Source organism: Arvicola amphibius, chromosome 6, assembly GCF_903992535.2.
Source record: "Arvicola amphibius chromosome 6, mArvAmp1.2, whole genome shotgun sequence".
Lineage (NCBI taxonomy): Eukaryota > Metazoa > Chordata > Mammalia > Rodentia > Cricetidae > Arvicola > Arvicola amphibius.
The window spans coordinates 144599664-144619341 of record NC_052052.2 but is presented as its reverse complement, the minus strand read 5'-3'; the positions used below and the strand labels follow the sequence as shown (position 1 = coordinate 144619341).

General features: G+C 46.7%; 1 protein-coding gene across 2 annotated transcripts; it reads right to left on the bottom strand.

The window, feature by feature from the left end:
• Window positions 1–385: 385 nt before the first annotated feature.
• On the bottom strand, window positions 386–14194 carry LOC119817824 (F-box/WD repeat-containing protein 12-like). Of its 2 annotated transcripts, none has more exons than XM_038335246.1 (10): window positions 14064–14194; window positions 10822–10859; window positions 8936–9096; window positions 8415–8533; window positions 6326–6535; window positions 4696–4854; window positions 3040–3250; window positions 2469–2644; window positions 2260–2387; window positions 386–1552 (listed from the first exon to the last, which is right to left on the bottom strand). In XM_038335246.1, exons 1-10 carry the CDS (start codon window positions 14151–14153, stop codon window positions 1444–1446), a joined length of 1401 nt encoding a protein of 466 aa, XP_038191174.1. In that variant the 5' UTR covers window positions 14154–14194; the 3' UTR covers window positions 386–1443. The 2 variants fall into 2 exon arrangements, with proteins under 2 accessions (XP_038191174.1, XP_038191176.1); XM_038335248.1 differs by having other exon boundaries at window positions 2476–2644.
• Between the last annotated feature and the right edge of the window lie 5484 nt (window positions 14195–19678).

Genomic DNA, 19678 nt, shown 5'->3' with positions numbered 1-19678 from the left:
GTTATCTTCCTTGCTGGGCCGTGGTTTTTGTATCTGCTGGTTTCTATTTCTCTTTGATCCCCATCCCATTCCCTAATGCCAGCTAGGGATGGCTCAGTCCTGCTTATCCTCATCCTTAGGCCATGAGCATTGGAGAATCATGTAGATCTGGAAAGAGCTCAGTGAGGACTCTTCCACTACAGCTTCAAGGACAGACACTCTTTTTTTTCTTTGCTTTAACATAATTTCTTTATTGAATCTTTGGAAATTTCACATTTTGCTCCCCAATACCACTCACCTCCCAGTCCCTCCATATCCTCCCCTCCCACCTGCAGTGGTCCCCCAAAACAAAAATTAAAAAAAAATCAAACCAAACCAAAATAAAACAAAGAAAAAAACACACAAACAAAACAACAACTACAACAACAAAAGAACCTCTTTGCTCCTCCATCTTTCCCCCTCTCCAACACCTCTTCATCCGTCCTGGTCATCTCTGGGATCTAGACATTGTTGCTGGAGGTTTAGTGTAATAAGCAGGGTGATTTCAGATACGGGGCAAAGCAGTCTGACATTCCTGTCTTTATTCTTCAAACGTAAGGAAAAATTCCTCAAGATAGAAACATTCCCATTACATGAGTCTTAGTGGGAGGAACCTCCTGAAACTGAAGACATCTATGCGTGGATTATGTGACCGCATATCACAAAAGCACACATCTGTGCACACACACGATCCTCTGAATCGCCCTCAGGAGCAGCGGGGAAGTGCTCTCCATGGAGGCGGCTGGCACCTGCTCAGGAGCAGCAGAGGACAGATGTGAGGGACATGCTAAGGACAGAGTCAGGACTGAGCAGGCCTGCCTGTCTCCTCACCATCCTACCTGGCTCCATCCAAGCTCTCCAGTCTTCTCTTTGACAGTGAGATGCTCTCCTGACTTCCACCATGCTCCAGTTTTGGTTTTGGGGGGTGACTGTCAGCTAATTAACCCAGCCAGGGATCCTGGGCCGATCAACCCCAAAGCTATCATCTTCACTTTTTTTTTTTTTGGTACCCTTGAATTTCTGAGACGGTCTTACAGCATCTCAGTGACAGCAAAGTCTATGCATGAATGTGTGTCTACAGTACAAAACACAGCACAGGCAGGTAAAACTCTTTTAATTATATCCCGGAGAACAAGAACAACCCTGCAGCAGTCCTGACCCCATAAGCAAGCAGGTTCTCGAGCACTGCCACAGTCCACGCCATCTGGGACCAGACCCCTCAGGCACCTGGAAGCCTGGCTGAAGATGGCTACTTACTCTCCTTTGTTCCTCTGCGCAAGACAATGAAACACAAGACAGGAGAAAATACTTCACGGGCTCATTGCGATCATACAGTAGTCACCTTACCAGTTCGTTCCCCAAAGTGGACAGCATCTTTGGTAAGGAGTTTGCACACAAAGGAAGAGCATCTTCAACTGGTGGGGTCTAGCTACGCCGGACCTTGTAGCAGTATGACCTCAGGATACTTGTGCCGTTGCTTCTGGCTTCAACCCCAGCAATGCTCATGCTGTCACTCTTCACACTGGTGAATCCACTACAACGAAGGACATGCCAGGAGTTAGCCTTGGGGTAAAGGCAAATGGTTAAGCAGAAAAGCTTTTATGTGGGGATGGAGCCCAGCCTCATCTTCGCAACTCTATCTGGCTCCCGTGTTTTCTAGGCTACCCCATTCTTCAGTGGGAAGGCCGTGTCAGGTCCCACCTGGCAGTGCCATGCATCACAGTGATTCTCGTGTGGTGAGCAACATCAGGGGAAATGGCCCAGACATGCTATTGTTATACTAAGCGCATCTCTACCAGGAACCCATAGGTGGTCAAAGGCGGTGTGCCCATAAGAGCTCCCTGGCCACATGTTCTTTGTGGACCATGCACAGAGCATCTAAATTTGCAAAGTGTGGGCGATGCCAACACGGGCTGGTTTTGTGCGGCACAGGAGACAACATACAGAGCTGGAAGTCTGTCTCGTGGCTTCCTGCTTGCCAGCAGAAACAGAAGCAGGATGTCCACAGTGGCTCATCTGAGGCTGGCCTTACACTCTCGTCAACCTTTCCTTTAGGATCCTTCCTTTGAGCAGATGTAATATGCACATCTGGTCTCAGCTATTTAGGAGAGTGAGGTGGGAGGGTCACTGGATTCTGGAAGTTCAAGGCTAGCCTGGGCAACATGACAAGACTCGTTCCAAAAGAAAGAAAACCAATTGCTTTACACTTTACAGACACAGGGCAGGAGGACAGCCAATTACCTGGCCCATCTGTGAGATCCCCCAAGCAAATGATAACAGCTCTTGAGGACAGGATATGTGTTCTTCTTATTCCACACATAGACACGCAAAGACAGGTCCAAGGACGAGGTGACGACACGGTGCGGATCCTTGGGATGAAGTCAAATGAGGCATGGCTGTGGATGCCCAAGACCGGAAAGCATGCCTCGGGCAGGAGATGGTACACTCACCACCCACATGGACGTGATGGGCCTCTGGTGGTCCTGGAAGACCACCAGATGCACGCCGTTTATGGTGAACAGCACCAGCTCTGACCGGGAGGCCAGCAGGATCACTTGGGAGCCGTGGCTCTGCATGAGGTGCGGCATCATGGTGTCCGGCAGGAGGAAGCTGGCCAGCTGTTGTGCTGGGGAAAAATAAAGACACACAGCTGGCTCCTCAGGCATGGGTATGCACCTCGCCCGATGGTGCCGTGCTGCGAGAAGAACCTGGCTCTGCAGTTAGGAAAGCTCTGCTCCTGCTCCGGAGCCAATCCCAGTCAAGCAGCAGCAAAATGCTGGGGAGCTGCCACCCACACAGGAGGGGGCCATGGACATGGAATTTACACCTAAAGCCCTGGACCACACAGGGACAAACATGTGGTAAGCACCCCACCACTCAGGACACAAAATCCCACAGTAAAGCTTCTGGGATACTCTGCTTCCACCTTCCTGAGAGGGGAGAGAAGATGCCCCAGAGGGACTGTGAGAAGCCTGTTCTGAAGCACTGAACTGCAGGCTGTGGCCAGCACAGGGGCCTTACCCAGAATGCTCACTCTGTCTCTGGACTTGCTGGCCTTTAAACTGAAGGTAGTGATGACCAAATGCATGCCACTGTCATCTCTGTGCATCACGATCAGCCTGGCTGCCTCATCCGGAGCCCAGCAGGCCCTGGAACTCAGCCTGACAGGGAGGGTGGTGGAGACAGGAAGCCAGTCTTCCGACGGGTGGAGCAAGGACTCAGTGTAGAACACCTGGGGAAACAACCCTGTACGGTCACAGAGGGCGAGGGGCCCGAGAGATCCCAAAGCCCTCCAGCCCCAAGCTAGCTCCAGCCTCTAGCAGGACTGTGTTCAGCAGCTGGCTGCCCACATACCCACACCCTATATACGAGGCCTGACAGGGTGGTCAAAGTCATTTTTAGGTCCCCTTTCTATGCATCCCATGTCCTCTGCACCCAAATGCTATTCTTTAATGACCTGCTTCCCCGGCTACCACTAGCTCTTATTTCTGTGGCCTAACAGAAATTTCAGTTTAGGTCCTGGCATTCAATAAAGGCTGTACCTCTGGCAAATGACTGGACGTCTCTGCCTATGAACCAGGTCATAGTCAGGACCTTGTGACTTGCAGGACATTCCTCCTGACCACAGTGCTGGAGGCAGAGCAAAACCACACCCCACACACACATGCTATGCTGTCGTCTGGATTGGGCCTCACTGTGCACCGTTGTCTTCACACCAGAGCAACCCCCCCCCCACACACACATATCATATGCTGTCCTCTGGATTGGGCCTCCCTGCTCACCGTTGTCTTTATACCATCCTCAGCATACCATACAGCTCTTTAGGAGCATCCTGGTGGAGATGCTCAAGCCCAGATTGTTCAGAACCAACTTTGCCCTTCCCAGCAAGAGCTGGCCTTTCCAGTAAGAGAGAGGCACACTCCTGTCTGGCTACAGGGCCTGGCCCTGTAGTGATGGCCTGAGAACCTAGTCTTACAGTCTTGGGGTCCAGGCTCTCTAGTAACCTTCTGATGTTGTTGTTTACTCTTTTACTTTTTGGGGGGCCCGCCACCAAGCTCCCCAAATAAATCACATGGAGGCTTATTCTTACTTATGAATGCCTGGCCTTAGCTTAGCTTGCTTCTTGCCAGCTTTTCTTAAATTATTTCATCCATCTTTTGCTTCTTGGGCTTTTACCTTTCTCTATTTCTATATATTGTTTCTTTCCTTCTTATTCCATGTCTAGCTGGGTGGGTGTGTAGCTGTGTGACTGTGTGGCTGTGTGATTGTGTAGCTGGTGGCTATGTGGCTGGGTGGCTGTGTTGCTGTGTAGGTGTGTGGTTGTGTGACTGTGTGGCTGGGTGTCTGACCCCTTTTTTTCTTGCTCCTGAATCTCCTCTCTTCCCAGATTTCTCCTCCTACTTATTCTCTCTGCCTGCTAGTTACTCCTATCCTTTCTCCTGCCTTGCTATTGGCCATTTGGCTCTTTATTAAACCAATCAGGTGTTTTAGACAGGCAAAGAAACACAGCTTCACAGAGTTAAACAGATACAACATAAAAGAATGCAACAACACATTTTTGCATCATTAAACGAATGTTCCACAGCATAAGCAAATGTAACACATCTTAAAATACTATTCCAGAACAACCTCCAGCTGCATTAGGTTTACCAGGAACAGGGTTCACCAGGCACTGACCTTCGGGCCTACGTCTAATCCTTGTGCCAACACAAACACCCACTGTTGGTCAGGTGAGCACGTGAGGCTCACGGAGGAGTGAGGAAATGTAGCCACTTTGGAGAGCACTTGCAACTGAGGTACTGTCAGAGTGTAGAGGCTCCCTTCAGCACAGGCTACCTGGAACAGAAAGCAAGTAACAGTGGGGAGTACCACCATCTTCTGCAGGAGCTGTGCCTCCCCCCACTGAAGGGTGGGCACAGCCCATAGCAATGTGAGTCTCCTGCAGGAGCTTGGCATGTGACCCTTCCTGTCAGTGACAGTGGCAGCTTGCCTGTGTTTTACACAGAAAATTATTCCTCTCACTCTGGTGGCACTTTAAAAAGTCAAACAAAAATGTTTACTAAGTTGGGAAGAGCTGCCAGGAGTGCAAATGTTACCACAATTACTGTTGCACCGGGTGCTCCCAGCTAGACCCTATACACATGCAGGCATACATTCAGGGGATGCCTAAAATTAGAATTACTAGGTCAAAGGGTAAGCATACTTAAAATGTTTCACAAAATGAAAATAACTATCAAACTCTGGAAACTAGTTCCAAGCATACCCCCACCTAACATGTAGAAAAATAAACATTTTAAGACTTCTGGGTAAGGGGCCTGTCCTGACTGGGCTAACTGCATGTGACCTGAAGGAAGAGAGTCAGAATAGGAAGACAGCAAACTCAAAAAGGTGGTGGCACCAGCTGAGAGGGTGTAGGAAGATGAACAGCTGGCACCAAAAAGAACCAGCTCCAACCATGGCTCTGTGTGTGTGTGTGTGTGTGTGTGTGTGTGTGTGTATGCGCACACGTTTGCTCATGCCCACATGCCTATGTGCGTGTAAGCTGAAACCTCATTGAAAGTAAGCCAGGCCTCATCTGGTGACAGGGCTACCTATCTTATTCTCAGGACAAGTCCACAACCCTCACACCCAGCTGCAGGTCTGGGTGACAGCGTGATTTCCCCAGTGGATAATCAATACTGGAGAAGACTTACCACATCACTATATGATGCAGAGGGTATTGCCCAGGGGCTGTGGTTGGAGAGAACCTATTTAAAATGGTGCTGCCCTGGGGTCCTGAGAGCAGAGTAGAAACCCAAGTCAAGGAGCCTGAATTTAACCTATGACAACCCCAAGGTGAGAGCCCCTGAAGCCAGCTGTAGAGGCTTCAGGAAGGACAGACACTGTTAAGCTAGAAAACAGGAGCATCAGGAAGCTCAGTGTAGGCACTAAAGTACGTGGTGAAAGTCAGCCCCATCCCTGACAGTCAGGAGCCAAGTTCCTCATAAAAATCTGGTAAGAATGGAGGTGTGAAGAAAAGCTGCAGGTAGAAGAAAGACTTTGGCACACAAGAAAGCAAGGCCATGTGGCCACAAAACCATAAGAACTCCACACAGCAGGTCTCCACCACCACAGGAGAGGCTACAGAGACAGGCTGAGGCCGTGCAGAAGTCTGAAGGGCAGAGGAGCCTGCATTCCACGTGGTGGGCAAGGAGGAGCCAGAAAGGCAGGGTCTGCTATGAAGCGGGATCCAGACTCCTCCCACCATCATGGCTTTAACCAAGAGGTGGTTAGGCCCTGAGGGGCTCCTGAGAGCAGGGTCACTCACCATCAGGAAGGGGCCCTCTGGGTGACCACAGGCCTCCATGGAAGAACAGGAGGTTGGTAGGCGGAACGAGGCCCACTCAGACCCCGTTTCTGCTTTCCACCCGGTGATCAAACCCTGTGTGTCCACCGTGACAACCAGCTGCAGCCGAGGATAGGCCACCAAACTCACCAGAGGAGCAGGCTGCACAGGGCTGGACCAGATCTCTGTGCCCTGGCGACAACAAAGTTAACATAACTGACTGATACAGGGGCCCCCGTCGATTTCACAGACACATATTTCATCAGTCAGCACAGGTTTACCCGAGCCGACTACACCAGGCTCCACAGCACACACGGAGCACGGGTGAAAAGGCCGTCATGGACCTGGGAATGGCCCTAGGATCACCTAAGAAACAAACCTCTGTGGTGCGTGAGGGTTTTCCTAGATTAGGTTAACTGAGCTGATACCATTTGATGAACTGAGGTCCTGGGCTGCTCTCAAGGATCTGGCACCCTCTTCTGACCTCCATGACCTCACAGAGCAAACCTTCAAAAACTGCTTAAGAAATCCTGTATCTGGATGTGGAAGGATGCACATTATAAAAACAAGCATTTAAAAAAAAAAAAAAAAAAAAAAAAAAGGCATGGTATCTCAGGCCTGTGAGCTACAGGGCAAAATCCAGCCTGGTATCAAAAGCCAAAGAAAAAGGCAGGAGAAAGGCCAAATCGTTAACACTGTTAACTTGAAGGACTTAAGAAAAGGACAGAAACTGTTTGCAATTTAAATAACTAGGTTTCTGTTGTTTATTTAAAGTAAAGTGGCTTTAACTTCTACTCTAAGACTAGGAATTGAACCCCAAGCCACATATATGACCAGGAAAACGCTGTCCCACTAAGCCAAAGTTCCAGCCTGCCACTTTTGTCTCAGGAGCTTTTAAGGCAGAAAAACACACAAAGAAGCTGGCTGTGGGTCACACTCTCAGAGAGCCTCCAGAGAGAACTTGCAAATACTGTGCTACCTGAAAGCAAGTTTCAGTGCAACACAGCACCAGCAGTAACAACTGAATCTTTAAGGAACAAATTATAGCTGCTCGTGAATGTTACGAAGGTTGGGAAGCCAGGCCAAATGGCGGGAAGGGCTGCTGGCCGTCTGAGGTGTCCCATACTGCAAACAATGGAATGCTAATTTAAGGTCTGGTACACCATGACCTGCCTGCAGCCACACAGACCACTGCGCATTTCTGTATCTGGTTTAAGAACAGAGTATCTAAGGAAACCACGTATTACTGGAGTATGCTACTCTCACGTGTTTACGCATCGTCCGTGGCTCCTTTCCTGCCACAGCTGCAGAGTTAAGGAGTCATGAAAGAGATTCTGGCCTAAGAAAGCCAAGTGTTTACCATCCGGTTGTTTAAAGAAAGCACTGCTGGCCTGTGCAGCAAACGTACTCTGTTTTCTTTTGGAAAACCCAAACTAAGGAAAGCCCAACCCTCAAATTCTTTTAAAATTACTCACTTGGTCATTAGTGTGTGTGTGTGTGTGTGTGTGTGTGTGTCTGTGTCTGTGTGTGCACACGCATGAGCAGAAGGAGCAGCCTGTAAGTTCTAGGCTAGCCTGGGCTACAGAGTGAGATCCTGTCTCAAAAAACCAAACCAAAACTCTAAAAGTCTTCACTTTTTACATCTGCATAAGCACTAGCAAAGTTTAAAACTCTAGGCAGGCTGTCCAGTTTGGTGTGCACACATATGGGATGACAAAAAGCTTGTAGACCGTCTGGGGGTGCAGCCTGAGCTCCAGCACTGAGGCCCCTGACTGAGTGGCTTGAAGGGAATGTGAGGAACGACAAAACAGCTGTCATCCCAGGCACAGGGCACAACAGCCCCTGCCACCACTGGCAAAGTCTGGTTCCAAGAGGAAGCCAAGCATGTGTCACATGAGCTAGGTTACTCTCAAGTTTCAAAAGCCCCCGCACAATGCTTATTATCAGTATGTCCCTACTGGTGACAGCTGATGGCAGAGCTCAGATTTCTCTTCTGCAAAACTGGGCTCCTACTCTGCATTAAGATAATCAAACCCAGTAGGGATCCTTCCCTCCCCAGAGAGCAGTTCACCTCACGCAGATCCCAGGCACGCACGGTACAGTCTGAAGACACGGTGCAAACCACGGACCTTGTCCTCTCATCAAAGCGGTACTCATGGGGTGAGATGTAGGCCAGCTGATCTATCTTTCCTGGAAGAGAACACACGCATAGACAGACTCAGATCTGATACACAACTGATCCTCTTCTCCAGTGCCAGGAACACAATGAGTGCTTGCTGAGGGTACACGAAAGAGACAGGGAGTAGCCCAGACCCATGCAAGCTGATGGGTGAGACCTCCTGGGAGCAGAACCCAGTTATAACTAGAGGTCTGGCTTATTCTATTTGAGTTTTTCTGTCTGCTCTGAAAAGGAGCTAAAAGCTCATTCCCTCCTCCCATGACACAGCACAGATGATACAGTGCCCAGCAAGACCCACATTTTATCAAGTAGCACTTGCCAAGCCAGTAGCTGAGACGCCAAGATCCTTGAGATTTGGCCGGAAAGAGGGTGGGCAGTGGGAGTGGACATAGCTACTATATGCCAGTTCATACCTGTGTGCCCAGAAATAGCTTTGCAGGTGAAGTCCTGTGGCCGCCCAGATGCCACACGGAACTCCAGCTCAGAGCGGCAGCAGTAGTACTGCCTCCACGTCTGTGTGCCCACGACCACTGGGAAGGCTTTGCAGGAGGCCCAGCGTCTCAGACACAGCTGCCTGAAACACAGATGCAAGCTTAGGCAGGGCACAGCAGTCCGGTTTCCGACGCCAGGAGACGTGGTTTTGAATTCTGGTCTTACCTCTGTCTGGGTTTGAAACCCTGGATAACTCACTGTCCCTAAGGAGTCCTCAACTCTCCTCTGTCACACAGGGGCAGAGCTAACAGGAAATGAGTGGTGGCAGGCCAACCATGCCGTAGTTTTCATATGACAAACTGCCCTTCACGGCGGCCCGCTGGAGAAGGTGCGCACCTCCACTCTGCATTAGATAACATAAATCCTTACGTCTGGCTGACGTCATTAGCCATTCGGCTTCCTCATTACTGTTTGCATGTGTATCTCCTTCCAAGGTCTTACTGTCAACATATCTGTCTTTTGATTCAAAGTGTGTCTCGGAGATGGGGACACACCCAGCTGTAGAGTGCTTGCCAAGCATGCACACTGGTACTCACTGCATTTGATCCCCAAATCATGTAACAGAAACAAAGAAAGCTAAGTGCATCTCATGCATGCAGCATGACGTCGGACTATTTTTCTTTGTCAGTTCTGTCGCTCTGCCTTTTCATTGGGCTGTATATCATATCTTTGCTGTTTTAATGCTTCCTTGTTGTACGCCTTCCGCCCTCTATTTCATTACTATCATATTTTGTGTTAAGTATGGTCAAATGTACTGTTTCAATTTCTCTGTCACTTCTTGCACCATAGTTTTGGTTCCTTTTTAGTGCTTTCCTTAAAGATTCTAACTTGGATTCTGATACACCAGCAGCTGCACCAGTCAGTTCATCCATTCGGACAATTTCTCTGAGTCACATACTTGGCAAGTCCTGCCTTTCCCTAAATGAACTACACCTGCTTAAAAGTCAGCTTTTCAAAGAGTAGACAGAAGAATGGATTCCAACGAAAGTCCACCTCAGGACTGACTGAGCTTGTCTTGCTAATCAATATGAGTTATAAAAGCTAAGAAAAAGCAACAAAAAGAAGTGTTCTAAGATGCTGAGGACGGAAGACGCTAAGAAAGCCTTGAGATGACCAAGAATTCCAGGTGTTAGTTATCCTACATAAGAGCAAAGCCTCCCTCCCCGTCCTGAGGAAGCGTCACATCTGAGCAGCTGTTCTCCATTAAGGGTGGAAACTCTAACTCCGACCTGACTGCCAAGCTGTGGGCGCCATGTTCAGCCAGAGGCAGAAAAGGTCCAGGCCTGCATTGTGCCATTCCCCTCCCTGTTAGTTTTATATTAGTATAAAAGATAACAGGTTCCAAAGAAGCAAATGTAATGTTTTAAATATTTCTGATTTATACAATCTTAGATTCTTCTGCTGTTGTACCATGACAAGTAATCCGAGTTGGGCACAGTGGCACAGGCTTGGAATTCCAGCACTCAGGAGGGTTAGGCAGGAAGATTACAAACTCAAGGCTAGCCTAGGCTACAAAGTATAAGGCCATCCTGGCTATGACATGGATCCATTTATTCATTTGTTTGTCTTAAGTACTTGGACTCTGCTGATAGAAACTGTGGGAAATGAATCTAGCTGGTTGAGTTTGGCAATCCTGCCAATACACAGTCTTACACTATTAACCATAGAGGATTCCTCATGGCTAAGGACCAGGGATATAAACCTTTCTCTGTCCTCAACATAGGCAGAAGTGAACACAGCACTTGGAAACCATGTCCAGTGAGCATCTCTCCTTTGCAGGACCACCCTTGGCTCTTCCTTCACTCACCTCCACAGTTCCTGGGTCATTGAGACCTCATTCCAGACCTAGGATAAGGACAGGAAGAGACAGTATCTGGTCAGTCAATAACTATTAAGCACCTGGCTTGCCAAACCCAATGGAGGGGACAAAAACCAAAACCAATCCAGTTTCCGCATTCAACACAGCTCAACCTGGTGCATTAAAAGCAACAGACAATTAAAAACCACCAAATGATGAAAACGAAGACTCAGTGGGGTTCATGAGTCAGAGCCCAGGGGCTCAGAGAGACAGTGACTAATCAAAGAGTGGCTGTTGTTCTAAAGCAATGTAAGGAAACACACTGGATATGCAAATGACTCATGAACATGGAAGGATAGTTTCCTAAGCTGCCTCAGTTAGAGCATGAGGTTTGGTTGCAGAAGAACTGGGAAATATTGCTGGCTAGGTGACATTTACCAACTCCCAACAGTCTCCAGGCAAAAATACTGAGAAGAAGCTACTTGAGCATTTTGACTGGGGGAGGAGCAAGGTCAAGCTGTGTGTAAGCAAGTTCTCCCTGCTTGCTGTGAGGACGGGAAAGGGTTTCAGAGCTGCAGCAACGGGGATGCCTTAGAGTTGCCAAGATGGTCCGATGGGAACAGTCTTCCAGGGCGGGTACTAACCAAGCCCTGTTCTCACTTCTTTCTGCAGAGCTATCTGCAAGATGCTTAGGATGCCTGAGTGTGCTGTTCAGGACTGTAATCTTAGCACTTGGGAGGTGGAGGCAGGATGGTAAGTTTAAGGTCATCCTCTGCTGCACAGCTAGTTCAAGGCCAGCCTGAACTGTGAGACTCCAATTCAAAAAAAAAAAAAAAGAAAAGAAAAAAAGAAAAAAAAAAGCATCTTTTTATTCAGTAATGATGTTGTAATTTTGCAAAACCAAACCAAGCAAAGATCTACGCATCTTCCCATTCAAAGCCAGCTAGCTGGGTGGGTTCTCCATTCTCAAACAGAGACTGTAATGTGAGCTGTTCTCTACTAACAAATGCTAACCATCTTTAAGGATCCTTCTGTTAGACTCATTGATATTTCTGACCTCCTTTAACTTATGGGTAGATGAGAACCAGGAAAAGTTAGCAATACCAAAGGGCAGAAGGAACTTTTCTTTCAAACTCGGCCTCCTATGCAAAAACAGCTGGGGACTCACCTTGGCCCCGTCATCACCTCAGAGAGGTCCCTTCCTGATGAGCACACACATGGGAGAGGAACTCAGTCGTTTCCCACATCTACTTAAAGTTATCCTCAGCGACTTGGAACTGTGAGGTGCTCTCTGGCTGAGACCTGCCTGGGAGAGGTGAGGACCCCCTGTCTTCCTTCCCCACCAGAGACCTTGTGTTGGCAAATGAGTACCTTTGCTTGTGTTTTAGGGTTTTTTTTTTGGTTGTTGTTTTTTCGAGACAGGGTTTCCCTGTAGTTTCTAGAGCCTGTCCTGGAACTAGCTCTTGTAGACCAGGCTGGCCTCGAACTCAGAGATCCGCCTGCCTCTGCCTCTGCCTCCCGAGTGCTGGGATTAAAGGTGTGCGCCACTGCCGCCCGGCCTGTGTTTTAGTTTTAAATGTAGCTTTGGGCCACATCAGTTCCATATAGGAAACCAAATTTACCCCAGTGTTTCACAGACACTGCCAGGTCCTTTAGCCGGCTGTGGCCCTAGGGTTCACCCTGCGCCCGTTGTTTTCAGTGGCACCTGAGACTAAAGGGTAGATGAGTCATGGAATAAAAATGGGAGACAAGACTTTAAAAAATAACTTAAAATAAAGGTGAAAGTGGCCTCATGTGTAATGTGCTAAATTAACCCATTTTCAGAGGAAGAGATCATATATTCCTCATTATGTATCACATTAACCCCTGTGAGCGAGAATAAGATTCACCACCACAATTATTGAGCCAAATCCGAAGTAAGCTTTATCAAATACTGGTCAGAATGATGGACACAGGCCAGGCCCATATCTGGAATTTCCAGTGAATGGCACCATATTACATTAGATGGAGGTTTAAAAAGGCAAAAACCCACAAGGCAACGTACTTGTGCCTTTGTCTAAATAGGAGCACACATACATCCTGACGTACTTCCTGCTTATGTACCTGTGGTCAAGCACATCCTGTGCAGTTGGGACAACCAACCTGTCTACTTAAGTGAAGACGGTGGCTTGTTATCAGGAACAACCCCCAGCATTCCAGGGAGTTACCTGTCCGTGGGCAAGTGGGGCTCACAGGCTAGAGGCATTTTTGTTTTATAGATCTCCCAAGCACAGTAATTTTAACTGAAAACATAACTTCAGCTGTCACAATTGATAAGCCAAGATGTTAAACAGATGCAGTAGGCAGGCAGTCATGGCCTCTATTTTCTCTCTAGGGTTGTGGCAGGGACAAAGTGTAGAAGACAAGACTTACAAACCGTGGCAATGTGAGGTAAGTTCTCAGGCTCACAGTCTTGACAACAGATCCAGAGGAAAAAGATGCAGGCCCTCAGAAGTATCACAGTGTAGCAAAGAGAAGTGGCCAGAGATACTGTCAGACTAAAGCAGCTTTAAAAGCTAACAGTGACAGACAGGCCCCTCCCTCAGCTGGTGGAGCGCATGGCCAGCTCAAGGCCCTAGGTGCATCCCCCAGAACCACAACGGAGAAAACAAAACTAGGCGATGTCTATCCACACACTGAGACCTGGGGCCTTCAGCTTCACTGCCAGATGTCAACTCTGGGTCCTTTGACGATGTCTGGAGGGTCGCACACTGGCACTTTCAAGATTTTGGCTAAGTTGACCAGATTGGGAGGAACAGAATTGGTAACTTTCTGTGGGTAAAGGTTTTAAAACTGAGCAGGTTTGAAACTGAAAATCTAAGTGCTCTGTTCAAGCAAGGATGCATCTAACCTTACGAACACTGACTTAATTGAAGAGGCTATAATTTCAAGGTATGCATTGGGTACTTGGGATAGACACTGAAGAGATTTTAGCGTCTTTTCTGTCACAGTTCAGTAATGAATCTGGCAGGGAAAAACAAGTACCTTACATTAATAGTGATTTCGTCGCCTTTGTACTGAGTCCATAAGAAGAAGCACACAGCCAGGCACGGAGGACGGGGCAGATGACAAGCAGGGCAGGGGCGCGGTCAAGAAGGCAAAGGGTTAAGCACCGGACAAGGGAGCCATGGCAAAGCCAATCCCTGGAGGGGATGCTCCGGCGGCCCCGGGCCTGCGGAGCGCGGCGGTGGTGTGACTCCGCCGGACCTCACCTTGTTCACCTGAGCAGCACACAGCAGGTCGCGGGCCTCCAGGAAGGAGAAGACGTGCAGCAGCTCATGCAGGCCAAGTTGTGGCGCCATCCTGCTCGCCGAGCCCCAGAGCCGCTGGCTCGCTTCCGCCACTGTTAGATAAACCCGCCCACATGCGGAACTTGTGTCGATTACTTCCTCTCCCGAGCTCGCCTTTCCCCGATAGATCTTGCTGTGGTCCAGACAACACTTGGCCACTGATCTTTTTTTTTTTTTTTTTTTTTTTTTTTTTTTTTTTTTTTTTTTTTTGCTTTATAAATAATACCATAATACCATTCAAAATTTCCACCTCCTCCCCTCCTTCCATTTCCCCCGTTCCCCCCTCCCCTCCTGTCCTAAGAGAGGGCAGGATACCCTGCCCCGTGGGAGGTCCAAGGCCCTCCCCCCTCCATCCAGGCCTAGGAAGGTGTGCATCCAAACGGACTAGGATCCCAAAAAGCCAGTACATGAAGTAGAATCAAATCCCAGTGCCATTATCATTGGTTTCTCAGTCAGCCCCCATTGTCAGCCACATTCAGAGAGTCCGGTTTGATCACATGCTCCTTTAGTTTCAGTCCAGCTGGCCTTGGTGAGCTCCCATTAGATCAGTCACACTGTCTCAGTGGGTGGGCCAATCCCTCGCGGTCCTGACTTTCTTACTCATCTTCTCCCTCCTTCTGCTCTTCAACTGGACCTTGGGAGCTCAGTCCAGTGCTCCAATGTGGGTCTCTGTCTCTATCTCCATCCATCATCAAATGAAGGTTCTATGGTGATATTCAAGATATTCATCAGGGTGGCTATGGGACAAGGCCAGTTCAGGTACCCTCTCCTCTACTGCCCAAGGACCTAGCTGGGGACATTCCCGTGGATACCTGGGAACAATGCTGCTGTGAACATAGTTGAACAAACGCTTTTGTAGTATGACTGGGCATCTCTTGGGTATATTCCCAAGAGTGATATTGCTGGATCCTGAGGTAGGTTGACTCCAAGTTTCCTGAGAAACCGCCACACTGATTTCCAAAGTGGTTGTACAAGTTTGCATTCCCACCAGCAATGGATGAGTGTTCCCCTTACTCCACATCCTTTCCAGCATAGGTTATCATTGGTGTTCTTGATTTTTTAGCCATTCTGACAGGTGTAAGATGGTATCTCAAAGTTGTTTTGATTTGCATTTCCCTGATAGCTAAGGAAGTTGAACATGACCATTTAAACTTTTTCTGTTGAGAATTCTCTGTTCAGTTCAGTACCCCATTTTTTAATTGGGTTATTTAGAATTTTAATGTCTAGTTTCTTGAGTTCTTTATATATTCTGGAGATCAGGCCTTTGTGTGATGCAGGGTTGGTGAAGGTCTTCTCCCATTCAGTAGGCTGCCTTTTTGTCTTAATGACAGTGTCCTTTGCTTTACAGAAGCTTCTCAGTTTCAGGAGGTCCCATTTATTCATTGTTGCTCTTATTGTCTATGCTACTGGGGTTATACGTCGGAAGTGGTCTCCTGTGCCCATGAGTTGCAGACTACTTCCCATTTTCTCTTCTATCAGGTCCATTGTGGTCAGATTTATATTGAGGTCTTTAATCCATTTGGACTTGAGTTTTGTGCATGGCGATAGATATGGATCTATTTTCATTCTTCTACAGGTTGACATCCAGTTATGCCAGCATCATTTGTTAAAGATGCTTTCTTTCTTCCATTGTATAATTTTAGCTCCTTTGTCGAAAATCAGGTGTTCATAGGTTTGTGGATTAATATCCAGGTCTTCAATTCGATTCTATTGGTCAGTGTCTCTGTTTTTATGCCAATACCAAGCTGTTTTCATTACTGTAGCTCTGTAATAGAGTTTGAATTTAGGGATGGTAATGCCTCCGGAAGTACATTTATTGTATAGGATTGTTTTGGGCTATCCTGGGTTCTTTGCTTTTCCATATGAAGTTGACTATTTTTCTCTCAAGGTCTGTGAAAATTTTTTTTGGGATTTTGATGGGGATTGCATTGAATCTATAGATTGCCTTTGGCAGAATTGCCATTTTTACTATGTTGATCCTACCAATCCAAGAGCATGGGAGATCCTTCCATTTTCTGGTATCCTCTTCAATTTCTTTCTTCACAGACTTAAAGTTCTTGTCAAATAGATCTTTCACTTTCTTGGTTAGTGTTACCACAAGATACTTTATGCTATTTGTGGCTATTGTAAAAGGTGATGTTTCTCTGATTTCCCTCTCTGCTTCTTTATTTTGTGTATAGGAGGGCTACTGATTTTTTTGAGTTGATCTTGTATCCTGCCACATTACTGAAGGTATTTATGAGCTGTAGGAGTTCTTTGGTAGAGTTTTGGGGGTCACTTATGTACGCTATCATATCATCTTCAAATAATGAAAGTTTGACTTCTTCCTTTCCAATTCAAATCATCTTGGTCACCTTATGTTGTCTTATTGCTATTGCTAGAACTTCAAGCACTATATTGAAGAGGTATGGAGAGAGTGGACAGCCTTATCTCGTTCCTGATTTTAGTGGAATGGCTTTAAGTTTCTCTCCATTTAATTTGATGTTAGCTGTTGGCTTGCTGTATATTGCTTTTATTATATTTAGGTATGAACCTTGTATCTCTAACCTCTCCAAGACTTTTATCATAAAGGGTGTTGAATTGTGTCAAATGCTTTTTCAGCATCTAATGAAATGATCATATGTTTTTTTCTTTAAGTTTATTTATATGATGGATTACATTGATAGATTTTCATATGTTGAACCAGCCCTGCATTTCTGGGATGAAGCCTACTTGATCATAATGGATTTTTTTTATGTGTTCTTGGATTCAGTTTGCCAGTATTTTATTGAGAATTTTTGCGTCGATGTTCATGAGTGAGATTGGTCTGTAATTCTCTTTCTTGGTTGAGTCTTTGTGTGGTTTTGGTATCAGGGTAACTGCAGCTTCATAAAAAGAGTTTGGCATTGACTCTTCTGTTTTTATTATGTGAAATACATTAAGGAGTATAGGTATTAGCTCTTCTTGGAAGTTCTGGTAGGATTCTGCATTAAAACCATCTATCTGGTCCTGGGCTTTTTTTTGGGGGGGGGTTTGATGACAGTTTCTATTTCCTCACGACTTATGGGTCTATTTAAATTATTCACCTGGTCTTGATTTAATTTTGGTATATGGTACTTATCTAAAAACAAGTTCATTTCTTTTACATTTCCAACTTTTTGGCATATAGGCCTTTGTTGTAAGACCTAATGATTCTCTGAATTTCCTCTGTGTCTGTGGTTATGTCCCCCTTTTCATTTTTGATCTTGTTAATTTGCGTGTCCTCTCTCTGCCGTTTGATTAGTTTGGATAGGGTTTTGTCAATCTTGTTGATTTTCTCTAAGAACCAGCTTTTTGTTTCATTGATTATTTGGATTGTTTTCTGTGTTTCTATTTTGTTGATTTCAGCCCCCAGTTTCATTATTTCCAGTCTTCTACTCCTCCTAGGTGAGTCTGCTTCTTTTTTTTCTAGAGCTTTCAGGTGTGCTGTTAAGTCTCTGATGTGAGCTTTCTCAGTTTTCTTTATGTGGGCACTTAGTGCAATGAACTTTCCTCTTAGAACTGCTTTCCTAGTGCTAAGAGGATTAAAGGCATGCACCACCACTGCCCAGGTTATACAGCAGAAACTTAGCTGGATTTTCTGGGGCATGTCCTCTGTGCTCTCTGATAGTGGTGGCTACTGCTTGGGTCTCCAGGAGACCTTCCTCTACAGAATCTAAAACCATGAAGTTCAGTGATGCATGTGGCCAGTTTCCATCTCTACCCATGGCTCAAGGACATCCACAGTTTTCTCAGGCCCAGCCTTTACACCACCAACTTGTGACACTAAGCCTGGCAGGTGTGACAGAGGTCCAGACACTGGACAACTTCCCAAACTCTACAGCAAACCAAACACTTTGTTCATCCACAAGTAGGGTCTGTGTAAAGCATGTTCCACCATTGAGACGAGGATATGGGCATCCCCACCACCACCACCACTTCAAACCCTGGCAGCAGGGCAGGATCTGAAGTGGAAAGACACCAATGTCTTAGACTCTAGTGTCCAAAACCAGCAGGCAAGCATTAGCCGGCCCACTCACAAGTTTCCCAGGGGCACCCCCACCCCCCACACTGAAGCTGTCAGGTCAACCTCCATCCTTCCTGAGCATTGTCAGTTGCTCCAGCACCATGAAGAGACACAGAATAAAGATAAGGTGACTAAGGAGAGAGGCAAGGCTCCCCCTTCATGGGGACACAGCTGTGGGGACATTTCCCAGCCAACAATCCTTACCAGTCCAAGAACAAGCCTGAACTCCCTCAGCCTGCCCAGCCCTCCATCCTCGACTCCAAAAGCTGCAAGCTGAGCCAGATGGGGTCTGTGCCTTTAGCGATACCTTTAAAGAAGCCAGCAATATGTGACATACACGACCCCATCAAGGAGGACCTTGGTTTAAGGGCCAATGGCTTTCCTTGCACATCAAGCAGCAGCCCTGGGAAAGGCCTGGAACCCAGAAAGCCTTCACTGAGGACAGATCAGCAGTCCTATGTGAACACCACCCAGGACCTTCCCTTCCTTGACCCAAAGACTCAAATGAAGCTGGAATCAAACATCATGCAGCTTCCAGTGAAACACAGATAGAGACCATATCTACAGACTCTGAGTCAGGGGATCTCACCCCACTGGGGATTCCAGCCTCATCCCTTCCCGAGCCTGTATATCCCTCCTCACCCTCCTGTGTTTCTAAGGCTGAATACTATTCACAGCTGCCATGATCTTGGACAAATTGTATCACCAAGATCCGGGAGGGACAAGGGTAGAAACTGTGTCAACTGCCAGGCTGCGGAGTCCTCTGTTTGTACATTCACCTTCACAGGTACAATTATCACATGTATTTTTAAATTGATTTTATTGAGCTCTACATTTTTCTCTGCTCCTCTCCCTGCCTTTCCCCTCCTTTTCAACTCTCTCCCAAGGTCCAGATGCTCCCAATTTACTTAGGAGATCTTGTCGTTTCTACTTTCCATGTAGATTAGATTCATGTATGTCTCTCTTAGGATCCTCTTTGTTGTCTAGGTTCTCTGGGATTGTGATTTGTAGGCTGTTTTTCTTTGCTTTATGTTTAAAAACTGCTTCCTGCTTTTTGTTGGGTGAAGTAATTTTGGGGGTGTTTACAACGACCTTTTGGGGGGATCTTGATCCATCAAACCACATTAGTCTAGAAGGATTCCACAGGTTCTCATCTTCTGTGGAAACAAAAGCAGAACCTCTTTTCCAAATCAACATATCCTTAGACTCAAATTCTGAAGTCAAGATATCTTTTATCTTTATGGACTGTTGGTTTAACTTAGCAGTCCATACAATGAAATGTCTTGCATTAAGTAGCTCTTTAACAGTCAAAATAATCAAAGAAAACACAATAATATACATAAGCCAGATTCTCTGTGTATATTACATCTTTATGTGGCTTATTTGTTTTTACTCTATTACTTTGTAATATTTATTTTTTATCTTTACTCCTTTAATCTATTATTGTCTGTACTCTGCCTCTTTAAAGACTTTGCTTTATTTTTAAAAACCATTTATTTCCTTTTATAACTCT

Excerpts from the sequence above, each read along its gene's own strand:
- LOC119817824 (XM_038335246.1), bottom strand. The coding sequence starts at position 14,153 with ATGGCGCCACAACTTGGCCTGCATGAGCTGCTGCACGTCTTCTCCTTC. Across the intron at positions 8,534-8,935 it reads AGCTATTTCTGGGCACACAG|GAAAGATAGATCAGCTGGCC; the intron begins GTATGAACTGGC and ends GTTCTCTTCCAG. Across the intron at positions 3,251-4,695 it reads GATTAGACGTAGGCCCGAAG|GTGTTCTACACTGAGTCCTT; the intron begins GTCAGTGCCTGG and ends TTGTTTCCCCAG.